This window comes from Phallusia mammillata, chromosome 2 (assembly GCF_965637545.1).
Source record: "Phallusia mammillata chromosome 2, kaPhaMamm4.hap1.1, whole genome shotgun sequence".
Lineage (NCBI taxonomy): Eukaryota > Metazoa > Chordata > Ascidiacea > Phlebobranchia > Ascidiidae > Phallusia > Phallusia mammillata.
The window spans coordinates 18,025,691-18,040,646 of record NC_137253.1 but is presented as its reverse complement, the minus strand read 5'-3'; the positions used below and the strand labels follow the sequence as shown (position 1 = coordinate 18,040,646).

Sequence of the window (14,956 nt, the reverse complement as noted above, 5' to 3'; positions counted from 1 at the left end):
ATGACCTTCAGTGTGATGGTAGTGCTTGATAATTAAGTCCGTCACGCGGTGACGGTATGGCAAAATAATCTGGTGTTTTGTTGCTCAAATACATCTGACCTCCGCAGTCTTCCTCCAACGCAAATAATACCGTTGACAAGACAGGGGCGCAGCTTGCACAACGACGAACGATATTTCGTTGAGCAACAATGCTGCATTGCCTCTTCAAAGCTTTTACAGTCCGGCAGGCAGGCAAGGTCAGAGGGAAATGCTTCTTGTTGTACCAACTGCACAATATATTTTGACGCATTTTCCAACTCTTGTACAGTCAGTCCTACCGGGTTAAAACTTGGCGCATCCGCAGACCTATTCTTGTCGTATTTCCAAAGCACACAGTCCTTAAATCGGCTCAACCAAGCGATAGACTTTTGCAGTTTATCCAACGAAGAAAAACGCTGCAACAGCTGTTGCAGTGGCGTGTCATTGGCAGTCACCTTTGTAGTGCATATAGTATGTGATTTTATTTCGAGGTCTGTATCAGCTACAGAAAATATGGCCGGCTGATCAGGCCAGGAATCCTGACAGTTCCATAAAAAATCTGGTCCCCTGAACCACTGTCTGGCTTTAACAAATTCGTTGGGCATTAGTCCACGCGAAGCAATGTCAGCAGGGTTATCTTTGCTTCCAACATGTCGCCATTGTGATGGCCGCGAATGCTCATGAATTATAGCGAGGCGATTCGCAACAAAGGTCTGAAAACGGCGAGCAGTATTGTGTATGTAGTGTAGCACAGTTGTCGAGTCAGACCAAAACAACACATTGTCTACGTCATAGTCCAATTCTTGAACAATCATTGTCCCTAATTTAACTGTAGTTACAGCAGCGACGAGTTCCAGTCGCGGTATTGTGACAGGTTTTAAAGGGGTCACACGAGATTTTCCAAGCACCAGTGAACAGTGAATATTCCCGTTTGAGTCAACAAAGCGAAGATAACACACCGCACCGAACCCGGTCTCGCAGGCATCGCCAAAGCAGTGCAGCTGTGTTGAAACGATGACTGCATTGGGAGGTTTGTAGCAACGCGGTATAGAAACGTTTTTTAATAAAGGTACGTGGTCCAACCAAAGATTCCAGTGCTCAACCGCACTTTCGGGCAGTGGATCGTCCCAATCAAGCTGCTGGTTGCAAAAAGACTGCATTAGCCGTTTCATAGGAAGCATAAAGGGTTGGATAAATCCAAGTGGGTCGTAGACCTGACTGATCATTGAGAGCATTCCGCGACGGGAATGCGGCTTTTGTTTTATATTCACTCGAACCCCAAAGCTGTCATTGGCCATGTTCCACTGAATTCCCAATGTTTTTTCACTGGGTAAGTCCGACAAATCCAAGTTCAGCACTGCACTTGAGCGGTCTGGTTCGTTAACAGACTCGAGGACGGCTGTCGAGTTGCTAAGAAATTTCGTCAGGTAAAATCCGCCCTCACGCAAAACCTCGGTTATGTCCCTGATTAGCGCAGTGGCTTGCGTAACTGACGACGCTGATTTGAGGCAGTCGTCGACATAAAAATTTTTTAAAATGGTCTCAATAGTATCATGCGGAAACATGTCGTTCTGGTCGAGCGCAGCCTTACGCAGCGCGAAGCTCACGCAACTAGGCGATGATGTGGCACCAAACAAATGTACCAACATTTGATAGTCCACTGGCGGCAGGCTTGTGTCCCCGTTGGGCCACCACAGAAATCGAAGCGAATCACAGTCCTCGGGCAAAACCCTCACCTGGTGAAACATGCCTTTTATGTCAGCGGCAAAGGCGATCATTTCTTGGCGAAAGCGTAATAGCACTCCGACAAGGCTGTTGGTAAGGTCAGGCCCTTGCAGCAACTTGTCGTTCAAGGAAGTTCGTTTGTAGGAAGCGGCGCAATCAAAAACGATTCGGAATTTGCCACCCGTCGCGTGATGTGGAATGTACCATGTTTGCTTTGTACATGGCAAACTATCTGGGGGAATCTTTCGAGCAAATCCCTGTTTCAAGTAATCTTGCATCTTTTCTGTGTACCTTTCAAGCAATTCCTTATCCTTGTCGAGGCGGCGCTTTAAGTGTGACAAGCGTCGTTCTGCCAAGCTCCTGTTGTAGGGCAGAATGGGTTCAGGCGATTTCCAAGGCAAGGCTATCTGGTAATGTCCATTCACTTTAATGACACTGTTTTTCATGATTGAAAGAGCTCGTTTGTCATTAAGTGAAAGTCCTAGGTCACTCGAACGTTTATCCTGAAACTCAGTACTGTATAATTGCTCCAATTGATAATGTAGCTTTGTGTCAGCGTGTATGTGATTTACGTTCGCGTTCTCAGTGTCCTGCTTTTTCCCTGGGCCAAACAAACACCAACCCAAACCAGTGCGAATAGCAATGGGATCGCCACGAGTTCCACGTACAGCCTCATGTTGCTCGTGAGCCTCGTAAACATCGGCTGCGACGAGCAAGTCGACATTCGGACAGTTTATTGTAGAGAACTTGAGATCCCGAATGTGCGGATACCGCTTTATATCGTCCACAGTAGGAATGCTGCCTTGTAGGTTGGGTAACTTGGGAACGACCCTAACATCCTTCAACAAAAAACATGCGCCATCGTTCAGGCCTTGTACGGATAGCGAAACTTTTCGACTGCGCAATGTCTGCGTTCCGTTTACGGTAGTAATTGTCAAGTTGTCTTCAACACCGCTTAGTCCCAGTTTCTTTGCCAATGCTGCAGAGCACAATGACGTGTCTGACCCGTCGTCAAGAAAGGCATGCGTGAAATGGGGTTTACAATCTTTATCCAAGACGGTAACTGGCACGACCTTAAGTCGCACAGAGTGAGTTCGCAAAGTAGCAGCGGATATTCCAGGCAGGGCGGATCCGTCAACTCCCGCTAAAGCGCTAGAAGATTGCCCGGATGGGCCAGAAGGTTGCTCCCAATGCAGTAGCGTGTGGTGCCTTTTCCCACAACCGTCTACACGACACACATAATTGGATGTACATTCGCCCGCACAATGCTCGGGACGGAAACAGTTAAAACACAGTTTGTTACGCCGCACTAGGGCATGGCGTTCCTTTACCGGTTGGCTCTTAAAGGCCTCACATTTCCACAAAAAATGTGACGACCCACATTGGGGGCATGTAAGGGTCCGTCCCGGTAGATCCTGATTCACAAATGAGTCTTCACCCGACACCGTCGAGTATGTAGCTGCGACTCGACCCGGGAACTTGCCTTTATTGGTAACTTGGCTTTTTGACTTACGTTCCTCGTCGGAAATAAACCTCATCATTGGCGAGAGTGTATCCTCTACCAACAATTCCAAATGATCCAACAAAGCTTGAAAGGTTACTGGTTGATTTCGTAAACGAAGTTCGGATGATTTAGTGATGAACCGTCTAATTGCCCTCTGCGGCAAGCGCTGCACAACGGCCTCAACATTTTGAGGCAGATCGAGCGTGTATTTACAGTCCCATTGACTGAATAACTTGTAACTTTCTGCAGCTTGTGCACGAAACTGCTGCAAGCCCTGGAAGTCGCTATCCTTTAATTGTGGGCGTTGCGTCAATCTGTCCATATGCGCTCTTACTACAAGGTCTAATCTCCCATGTCTCCTGTGGAGTATATCCAATGCCTCCCTGTATCCTAATTCGGGAGGCATGCTTTTGCATTCCAAAATGTTGGTCAGGGCATTTTCAGTGCAAAATTCACAGAGATATCCCAGCTTCTCAGCATCAGATAAATACGCCTTGTTTATCTGCCGGTCAAAGTCGTTCAAAAACTTGTGATAGTTAATAGGATTGCAGTCGTACCAATTCTCAGTAGTCGCCGGTGGACCATGAGGGTAAGGTTTTATTGTTGCATTTTGATGCTCATTTTCAAATGTGCCGGCCCCAGTGGCTTCTGCGCAGGTGGCAACCACAGGACCGAATCCCTCTGCCTTCGCTGGGAGGACTCGAGAAGGCCCGACAGAAACCTGTGACTTGGCTGGTGCAAGTGGTTTGTCTGTCGAGTTCACATTTGTTGTTCGATCTGAAATAGCTTTCGATGGCTGTTCATTTTGGGTATGCGTTAACGCCTTTGTAGAAACCTTTGCGTGTTGCAATAGAGGTACAGGATTCGGCCTTTTGATTGGCGTAACATCCCATCCATGTGAAGACTCACACGAATCGAACTCGCTCTCCGTTTCAGCAGCAAACTCAGCTAACTCTAATTCCTCTTGGGCTTTATCAAGCTCGAGTTCCATTTCCAAGTCCAACACTTTGGATCTAATGGCGCATCGCCGTTTTAGTTGCCCAAGTTTCAAAGCTGCAGCTTCGGCTTCTCGGCGAGCACGCGCACTGGCAGTACTTTTGACACTTCGCACCGAGCCTTTAACGGACGGGGCGCCGTCGTTGGTTTGTTCATGTCTTACTGTATCAATCACTTCAAACAACTCCTGTGATGTGCTGGGAATGTTTTCCCCCTTAATAGACATTTCTCTCGAGACTATCGCCACAGCAAAGCAAAACCGTTTTAAATGATGTAGAATTCAAGCAGTGTGCTAATTCTACCTTTCAGCCTCTTGACTGGCAGAATAAGATAGCCGGTTTCAGATGCACTTTATTTTCAGTGATTTAAAACGGATTTTTGACCACCTTAATCAAATAGAATCAAAACGTCACAATTACAAACAGTCCAAACAATTTACCTTATATAACATAAAATTATCCACTTCAGCAAAGTTTAATACAACACCACAGATTTAGATACTGCTGAAACAATGACTGGGCTCCACGTGCAGAGACAAAAAACCGAGAAAGCAGGACGCACATAAAGTTGGCAGTTATGTCGTCACAATGAACGTATAGGTCACGGGTTACAACGGCGGGAAAAGTTCTTGCTATTGGGGAGCGTTACTGTCCGTTACAGACAATATGAAGCAAAATAGCAAAATACTTCACTTTGGCATTATAAAGCAAAATAGTTCGATGTGGCGGACAATTTGATTTTTTTTTAAGAAGTTAACACAAGGGTAGAAGTATTGAACCTTTATTTCAAACTAAACAATATTAGGAAGTGTGATGTATATTGCTTGACAATGAAGCCTATTAGCAAGCTTCAATGTAAAACAACACAACATTTTACATGTCCTACAGTGCAGCTAAGACAAACAACTCCAGCGTTTTGGTCTTTGGCATGGTGTGCAGAGAGTAGGCTAGGCTACTTGTTATTATAATTTTTATTAACTATAGAAAGTACTGAATTGTTTAGTGGCCAGGGATTACAACCAATTGCCTGTGTAATGTACAGGTTTATCACGTTTCCACAATTTTGAAAAATTTTGACACACCCTGTAATGGAACCTAAAAAATTTTTGGCACTGAAAAATAAATGTTTGCACTGAAAAAAAAAATGTTTGCACCAAAAAAATGTTTGCATCGAAAAAAAATGTTTGCACCGAAAAATAAATGTTTGCACTGAAAAATAAACGTTTGTATTGCAAATAAAATGTTTGCATCGAAAAATAAATGTTTGCATCAAAAAAAAATGTTTGCACTGAAAAAAATTAATGTCAGCCAAAAAGTTGTTGAATTGCACTTGTGGGCCACCGTACGATTGTAGGCCTAAGCCGCGGCTTATATTGGTTTTAGCTGCCGTTTGTGCGGCTTATAATCGAGGACGGCTTACAATCGAGGACGGCTTATATTTTAATTTTAAACCGAAATTATTTCTACACTCCAACATTTTAAATTATTTGGGGTTCAAAACATGTAGGGCCTATGCATGTACAGATTATATACGTTCTGTTGGGTACAGTTATCAACGTAACTAACAGATATGGGCAAATAGTTACACTACATCACAACAGAAACATGTATTATGAAACAATAGTATCTAAAATTCCAGCGTGCGGCTTACAATCGAGGGCGGCTTACAATCGAGTAAATACGGTAGTTATAACATTCAAGTGTATGGTGGCCCATGAGTGCCAACACAAAAAAATCAAAAAAGGAGTAAAAAATTGAAATAAAAACGAAAATAAAAACGAAAATGCAAATCAAAATGAAAACACAAATCAAAATGAAAACGCAAATCAAAATGAAAACACAAATCAAAATGAAAACGCAAATCAAAATGAAAACTAAAATCAAAATGAAAACGAGATTTAAAACAAAGTTCGTTTTTTCGCCGTGGCCGAGGCGCGCCAAGTGCGAGTTGCGAAAAAATGCGAGTGAAAATGAAAGTGCGTTTTTCCGCCGTGGCCCATGAGTGGCAGAGTGCCAGTGCCAAATGTGACGTCATATTTTGGTCACGGCTGAGTAACGCATTCGCGGATAAACAGTCAGGTATAAGTGAAGTATCGTATCGTATTTTATTTTGTTCACGTGCACTTGAACGCGACAAGCATAGTAACTTGTGACGGTACAATGGCACGACAAACACAGGACACAGCTGCGAAAACCTAGCGGTTGAAAATACGCTAAAATAATACTAACAGATGGAGGGCAACGGTAAAAAACCCTTAAAAAAGCACGAAAACTACTTACATTGCACAATGAAACATTTATTACCACTCAGTAATGATTTATTTGAACACTAACCTAATAATGTATTCCCAGTACATCTACACTAACACACATCGCAGTCAATCTGCGCGTATTTATAGGTTATTACACACTGGAATACATGCGTCCTATTAACCTCTAAATCATATCTGCAAAAATCGCTAAACGAATGCCTAAAACAAAATTTACCGACATTTTTCCACTCTCCTGCCATTGCCCGCAATGCATTTTTGGGTAGAGCCATAGAATTCTAAAAAGCTACTAACACCATGACGAGAATCAGAACTTCGCTTTTACAAGGGGGCGGAAAGAGCTGAATTTTTGTTTAGCAGCTATAAATGGGTTGGGTTGGGAAATATTTACATTAGTAACTAATTTTTTGGGTTAGTTTTATTGAATTTTAAGTGCTAATACCTTACCCCGACCCTAATAGCTCTAGCCGTGAGCATTTTTGGAGATATAACCAATCAAATTTGGGGGTAGATTCTCGTTATGGTGTTCTAGCTCCACCGCATTTTTGGGGCTTCCTTGAGCAGCCGCCATTACGCTTCAATTTGCTTCAAAAATCACTCAACCGTTCAATGGAGTATAGTGCAATCCAGTGTTCATAGAGATCAGTGTGAATATTGCGGGACGTCGCGGGAGATGGCGGGGCGTGGTAAACACCGCTGAATATCGGGTTAAATTGCTGACGGTTAGAGCTATTAAGGTAAAGTTTTATAATAGAAAATCATTAAAAAAAATCCTCCGGATACATTCCGCGACCGAGTGAAAATTCCGCGCCTGAGACGTCCCGCCATCTCCCGCGACGTCCCGCAATATCCCGCCATAGCATTTTTGCCTAATGTCAGGAAATAGATGAATAAGTTTTAGGCAGGGACATTTTTTGATTCATATATTATATACTATTATAAAACCTCAACCCTACCCTAATAGCACTAACCGTCAGCAATTTACCCGATATTTAGCGGTTTCCGCGACGTCCCGACCGTCCCGCAATATTCAGCGTTTTAGTGTCACCCCAAAAAATATCCTCCTCCGCGCAAAACAAAAACTTTCCAATCTGGGAGGTAGGTATCTGCATGTCTATCTGAGATTAAATTATAGCGTTATTTTTATTGCTTACCCCTACCAAGACCCTAAAAGCCCTAAGTGTCAACATTTTTTAAAAGTTTATTACGTTTTTTTTAAAAGTTTATTATTGCGTATTTTAGAGGAGAACCCTGGAAAATCTGGTAGAACTACTAACAGCCTAGCACAGGACCTCACAACACGCCAGTTCGGGACATTATTTTGCTGACAGCAATTTGCAACTTGATGATTCACCAATTATTATTTTTTTACGGGGTTTAGCAATTATTATTATTTTTTCCACGGGGTTCGAACACAGGACACTCCCGGGGACGAATCCCGATCAAGGTTTTTTATGTCTGTGTATGGGTCAGGCACCTTAAACGCCTATGCTTTGTTGCGCCACTTTCCAAACCGGAAATTCCAAACCCGTCGTGTTGTGAGCACTGATCTATATTATAGCAGCGGTTCCCAAACTTTTTAAATTTTTGTCATAACGTTCCCTTCGCAACTTTTTCGAGCACTCGCGGTCCGAGCTATATATATGAGTAAAATTTAAAGCCCCTTGGAAAACTAAAACTGTCCAGTTACCAAACTAAAAGTTAATTCATTCTTTTCGAAAGCATTGCCAACAACAGCATACATAATGAATTTAGTTAAGTTCCGTTAGACCAGTTTGCATGGAAATGTTTCAAAGGCAATTTATTATGTCACAAACAAGACTTAAACAATATAAACATAGTGCGCGAACAATTGCCTCTGTTTGTTACTTAAAAATGAAGTAAAGAATCGCTTCTTGTCACAGAAAACTCGATTGTCTATCTAATTTTACTTATACACTCGCAAGATCTGATGTTAACAATTCGCGTGGCGGACCCCAGTTTGAGAACCGCTGGTTTATAGAGATCTGCGGTTGTGAGTTCCTGAAGCTCTACCGGAAATATTAACAGGGTAACTCACATCAGCCGTCCATTTACCTAATTTTCTATAAGTAGCGCAAAGAGCATCAATCCCAAAAACTTTCTTCCAATCCATACCCCAATTTAGCCGCTGAATAAATAATTCAGCTTCTGCGTCACTTATCGAAAATTAACTAAATGTGCGACTGACGTAAGTTATGATGTAAGTAGCTCTACCGTTGGGATTAGGTATGATCATTAAAATCAATAAAGCTTTAACACTAAAATTTAGTTCCTAATGTAAAATTGTCAAAAACTTACTTCCCAACTCTATCCCTCTATTGCCGCTAAATAAATAATCCTGCTCCTGCGCAACTTGTCGAAAATGAGCTAAATATTGCAGCTAACGTGAGTTCGGCAGTGTTATAGACCAGTGTTTCTTAACCGGTGGGAAATTTAATGTTTTCAGAGGGAAATTATTATCTAAGTCAGGTGACCAAACTCGGGCCCGAGGGTGGAACCCGGCTTTGAATTAATCGTTGAAAGTTACTTTACTAATATTTTTTCCGCAAAAAAACATGTAAGATTATTTTCAGCAAGGCTTACAAGACACATACAAATCCAAAGGCCGTTTGTTACACCATAGACAAGACTATAAGTGTCAATGACTTTGCTGTTGTGCGCGAATAAAAGCCTTTCCTTTGTTGATTGTGATGCAACAAATGACTATTGCAAGTAGAGGAAACTTCAATATTCCCAAAACTTTAATCTCTCACAGAAGCACTATTTAAACTAAATAAGATTGCAGTATACCTTTGGAGTTCCAGACCAAATCGCTTCACAAAATTATTTCATTAAAAGGATAATTTTTTGTTAACGTAGGGCACAAAACATCAGTATAAAAATAACACAGGGGGAAATTCGAAGTTGGTGGTTGACTTTAGTGGGAAACCACACCAAAAAGGTTAAGAACCACTGTTATAGACAATATTTTTTCGCACTGACTTCTTCGAAGTGTGTCGAGAGAGTGTTCAAACTCGAGAAGTCTCGATTCTCAAGAAATCAATAAAATTTCTCGCGAGAAGTTACGTCACGCATCATAAACAAAAAGTAAATGCGACACAACTTATTACCATTTTTTTCGTTTCAACTCGCCGTTTCAATTTCAAGACTGTCGAGAAATGAATTTTAATTTTTTGTTCCTGCCCAATTTTAATTTGTTGAGAAACAAAAAGTCGAAAAATGGAGGACAGCACCTTGTGGGGTTTGATAGGAAAAGAAACCACCGAAAAGAAATCTTTTGGACAATTTAAATCCCCATAAGGGCAGGGTTGCCAGGTTAGAATTAAAAATCTGACCAGAGTTTAACTTCCTAATTTTGCAGTCCTAATTTTGCACTAACCGCCAGTTTAGCGCCCCACGTGACAAGTAATGTGTGTGATAAGGACTTTATTTAAGAGGCTCGGGTAAACATTTATTAAAAAACCATAGCATGCACCACATTAAAAAATGCAAATTTAAATCGAGTTTAAAACTCGATTTAAAAAAAAAACTAAATCTAAAGTTGATGCTAAAATCGTTTTGGCTAATCACTAAAAGCAATAGAAAATTTCAACTGTGCAAACATGACTTGTCGTTCCCATGAAAATAATGAATATTGTAACTTTACTGTTCCATGTGTTCTCATTTTTTAAAAACTATCGGAAGTCGGTAGGCTATTCAGTGTCGTTGTTCCCACACTGTTACATGTTACCGGTTTCCTGTTATGTTCAGACAGCCTAACCCTAAGATGGACTGTTGGGCTACTTCGAAATAGTTGTGCAATCCGTTGCAGCAGATATGCTTCGCTTCGTACTTTGCAAGCTTTTAACTTAATACAAACTAATAATTAATGTAAGTAAAAGAAGGTAGGCTAATGGTTCACAATGATCGCAAGAAAAAACGAACATCTTTTCAAAAAGGCAACGTTTTATCGTTAATCTTTCTTTTCCTTTCCTTGAGATAAATGAGGCTTGATGTGTTGTGTAACCAGGATAAAAGATATGAACTAAATTAATATTTTGTGGATCGAATTTGTTACATATGAAGGCATAAATCGTGTGCTTCACAATTTAGTTGCCTAAAAGTTGAAGCATTAAACAAATCGAAGTACGCCAGGCCTATTGCAGGCGACATACCGAAACCAAGCATTTACCACATATGGCAAGGCGTAGGCTAGAAAAACCTAGCCTGCGGTGGGATTCGAACCCGCAACAGGGGTCGTTTCGGGACATAATTAATAAACATTTACGGCTTTGAAAAAATTCGCAAATTTTGAAGTCTTCAATTACATGTAAAATTGCTTCAAATTCCAGGATTTTCTTGAAATAATCCAAACAGGATCAAAAAGCAAAATGCTTGCCACTGTTTGTCGCTGTTAGATAACAACATAGCTTGCGCATAACGCATCAAACGGTTACATCATCTATTGCGCTGTCCTTTAAAAATTAAAAGCAGGGATTTGTTGCCTTTTTAGAAAGATACCCTGCAACGTAGGATCTTGGTGTGACGGATGAGCTTTTAATTTTGAAGTAGGTTTCAAAACTAACACCTTTAATGGTTGCTAAAGATTTTTTGTGAGTCGTTATGGGTTCAATCACTAAAAACGTACAAGATGTCCGACTTGCACCAGGTATGTTTATAATTTTGTCTCATGTAAAGTGGTTTGTCAAACAGTGCTCACAGGTTTGCATGTAAAAAGCAGATTTCGGTAGTTTTGTTTTTTCGGTAATGATCAGCAAACGTAGGAATGTATGAAACGTTTACAGTGGGGCTATCATTAGTTTTTTGAAAAACTGAAATTGACATTACAATATCCTAACTAATAATTCTAGATAATGTAATGATCAAATGGTGGACTACATATTACTTGTATAAAATACTTTTGTTTTATGTTCTGTTTGTAGCAATGAATTTACAACTTATTTTAGGTGTTGTGTTTGACTTACAATCATTTACATAACGCGAACACAAACCGGATTTAGTGTTCCAGTTGATGCACAGGACGAACACACACATAAAAAACAACGTGAGGCCTAAAGGTCGCACAACAATGAACATAGGCTAATTCCAAACGAACCACAATAGTCTTGGAATTTTAATCGCAACAAATGTAACACGACACTATTGTCGAAGAAGCAGCAACTTACTGTGTTGTTACAGATCACACAACAAAAGAAACATTTGCCAGTTCGGAATACCATATACTCCTCAAGGTAAGTGTCAACACAACGTTTGTCTTAAAAGCGCACAACTGTTTACCTTTTGAGTGGAAATCAGTTAGTTGAAAAGTCCTGTATTACCGCAAAACATGTTGACCAAATATGTTTATCTTGTCCTCCTCTCAATGTTGCTGTTCGTTGAAGTAAAAGATCAAATATATCATTGTTAATCTACTTATGTCGCTAATATGAAACTGAAAGTACGGCAAGTATCGAAGTGCTCCTCGAACACACATTGTTTCATTTGAAAATAGACGTTTTTGTATAAAATATTGCCGCCGTTTGTAAAAATATGCGTTTCCATATCAAGTTAGTCTGATTTTAATGTCAGAATGAAATCGTATTTGCGATTTAGATATATGTGAACCTCGAAGGTATTCTAGCACAGTGGTCTTCAACCTTTTTTATAGGCGACCCCAATTTAAGGGAAAATGAAATCAGAATTTACATGCGACCCCATTTTTTTCAACACTGAGAAAAATGTTTTTAGTAATGCTGAACCGAAAGAACAATTACACAAACTGTACATAATTACAAACAAATATGGCGATACAAAAGTATTACGAAAAAAGTTTTTAAGGCGTTTCATTTAAGACATAAACCCAATTTTCGGAACACAAACTTGTTAGATTGTTCAACATTTAGTTTGCACTGTTAGTGAGATGGTTACGCCTGTATACTGTCCACAAGTTTTTGAAGCCACGGCTTGACTTTGCACAAGCTTAACCACACGTCATGCTCCACTTCCAATCGATTACGATGTTTCGTTTTTAATACACTCATTGCACTAAATCCTGCTTCACACAGCCACGTGGTTGAAAACGGGATTAGAGAAATTTGGCATAGTAGGGTAGGTTGCATAAATAACTATTCACTCGTTCTGGTGTCACCTTAAATAATACAAACTTATAGTGTTGAGTCATAATACACGTTGTCGAAACCCATTGTTACGCGACAAAGGCATTTTCTGTTTTTTCACTACCACGATTTAATTGCAACATGAGGTAGCAAGCTGTACCACAAAACAAGAACAAAAGTTGCGATCTAAAAGAACACAATATTAGTTTTATTTTATGTAATCAATTTTAAAATGCGCTAAATTAAATTCGACGACATTTCGCGACCCCAGAAAAAGTTTAGGCGACCCCACTTGGGGTCGCGACCCATAGGTTGACGACCACTGTTCTAGCATATAAAAATCAGAACGGAAATGTTATTCTGATTAGCACTGAATTGAACCGTAACGAACCAAGAAATTTTTTTTTGCTATTTTCGTCGACCTCTAAGAGGTTGTCTTTACAATCTTACTTGCGTGTTTAAGGCTTGTTTATTTCACCACAAGTAACAATGAAAGCAATTGTTTGCGCATAATTCATATCTTGGTTTTGTATGTGATGTCACAAACCGCTCTTAGATCATTGATATGTGTTACCAAGCAAATCATATTTAGGTGAAATGAATCCTAAAAGCTGTAGTGGTAAATCTGAAAATTACTTTAAGCAGCTTAAAACTTCGTTTTTCTAAGGTGTTTGATTGGCTTTAGCATTGAATTTATCTTGGACCGCGAGTCCAATTTGTTTCTTAAGAAAATGAAATGGTTTGGAAACCACTATCCTAGGCTTTTGAAACAATTTATGCGGCCCACTCAAGTATCAATAAAATGTTGGTTCGCCTTCTTAAACGTAAATGTTCATTATCCTTATCTAAACCTATACAGCAGTGGTCGGCAACCTTTCTGGCGACGCGTGCCAATTTACTTGTTATTTCCATGTGTTAATGACCTCGCGTGCCAACGTTTTTCTAAATAATAATGGTTCGTGCCAGCTGATATCAATAATAAGAGGAAGCAGAGTGTTTTGTGCATGTAAGCTTGAATTTTAACACAATGGAATGAAAAAACTGAAAACAAGCAGTGAAACAGGTTTAATTGTTACTTCAATATTAACACGCAAATCGGTTGGCGTGCCATAAAAAAGTGCCAGGGGTTGCCGACCCCTGCTATACAGTAAACACAAAGAACTTAATGGATTCTGAAGTTTACGCTTTGATGATCAGACTAAGTTCGCATTGTTTCATCACAATTATGCATCACAAACGTTGAATTTTTTAACGTAGTGTTATATGGGTGTGAGTTAAAGTTTCATTACTTTTCTTTTGTTAAACACTCGACGGATGAGTAAATCAAAAACAGTTGGTCATATTTGACAGGATATTATTATCTTTTTAATTTACTAATGACGCGGCGGGCCACGGAAAATTGCCTCGCGGGCCGCGTGTTGGAGACCCCTGCTGTAAAGCAACATTAGGCACGTAGAGTAATGGCTTTGCAGTGAAGTGTAGCCAGACAGTAGCTTATGGCATATGCATTTGGCGGAAACAGTAAGCTAAGAACTTTTTGCAGAATTTACATGTAAAGTTTTTTTTGCCGGCACTGTAGGTACAGCTTCCTTCTAAAAAAGGAAAAAAAACTTTACCGCTATCAAATAATGCATAAGTGCCATTCTGTCGCGCAACCGCACTAAACATAGTTTTACACCTAGCGTAAGTTAAATTTTCTCTGGAAACAGCAGTTCCTACACAACATTTATTCCCATCTTTAATAAATCGGGCATCTCATAAGCAAAGCTTCTTTCCTGGCAGCGTCATCTGGTCGTAAGCCAAGTTGTTGAGTTTTCAGTGCTTCACATAAAATGTCTTCAATATTGGCCGCCATTACGTCAATTCTGCTCAAAAGAACCTACGTCAAAAGTACTAAATTATTACTAACTTAAATGTGAATTGATTTTATAATTGCGATTCGCGTATCATGGTATACTATACACTGTACGTATATAGCACTTCCTCCAAAGCTGACAGAATCAACTGCTCTCCAATCGTATGAGGCTTGCGGGGTCTAGGTGCGTGCGTGGTTCCCGCAATGAATAACAAGGCCCTGGGCTGACTATTGGTTTGGAAATGTTCTCCTGTATGCGCCATGCAGCTGAGCTTCTTGGGCTATGTTATTCTTTACTCGTAAGCGTATTGTTTCCTCTGCTTCTCGTGGCTCGTATTGGTCGTCTGCAGTAGCAAGTAAGTTCATTATTACGATTCTTAACGCTTGCTGCATAGAGCCGACATGATCCACAATAGATCAATTTAGTTCTTGTCTTTTATTCTGGTTACGCACAAATCAAGTCTCATTTATCT

The 14,956-nt window shown here is 40.3% G+C and overlaps 1 protein-coding gene across 1 annotated transcript; it reads right to left on the bottom strand.

The window, feature by feature from the left end:
- Positions 1 to 41: 41 nt before the first annotated feature.
- On the bottom strand, positions 42 to 4,469 carry LOC145213095 (uncharacterized). Its single transcript, XM_080081333.1, has one exon. It carries the CDS (start codon positions 4,467 to 4,469, stop codon positions 42 to 44), a length of 4,428 nt encoding a protein of 1,475 aa, XP_079937459.1.
- Between the last annotated feature and the right edge of the window lie 10,487 nt (positions 4,470 to 14,956).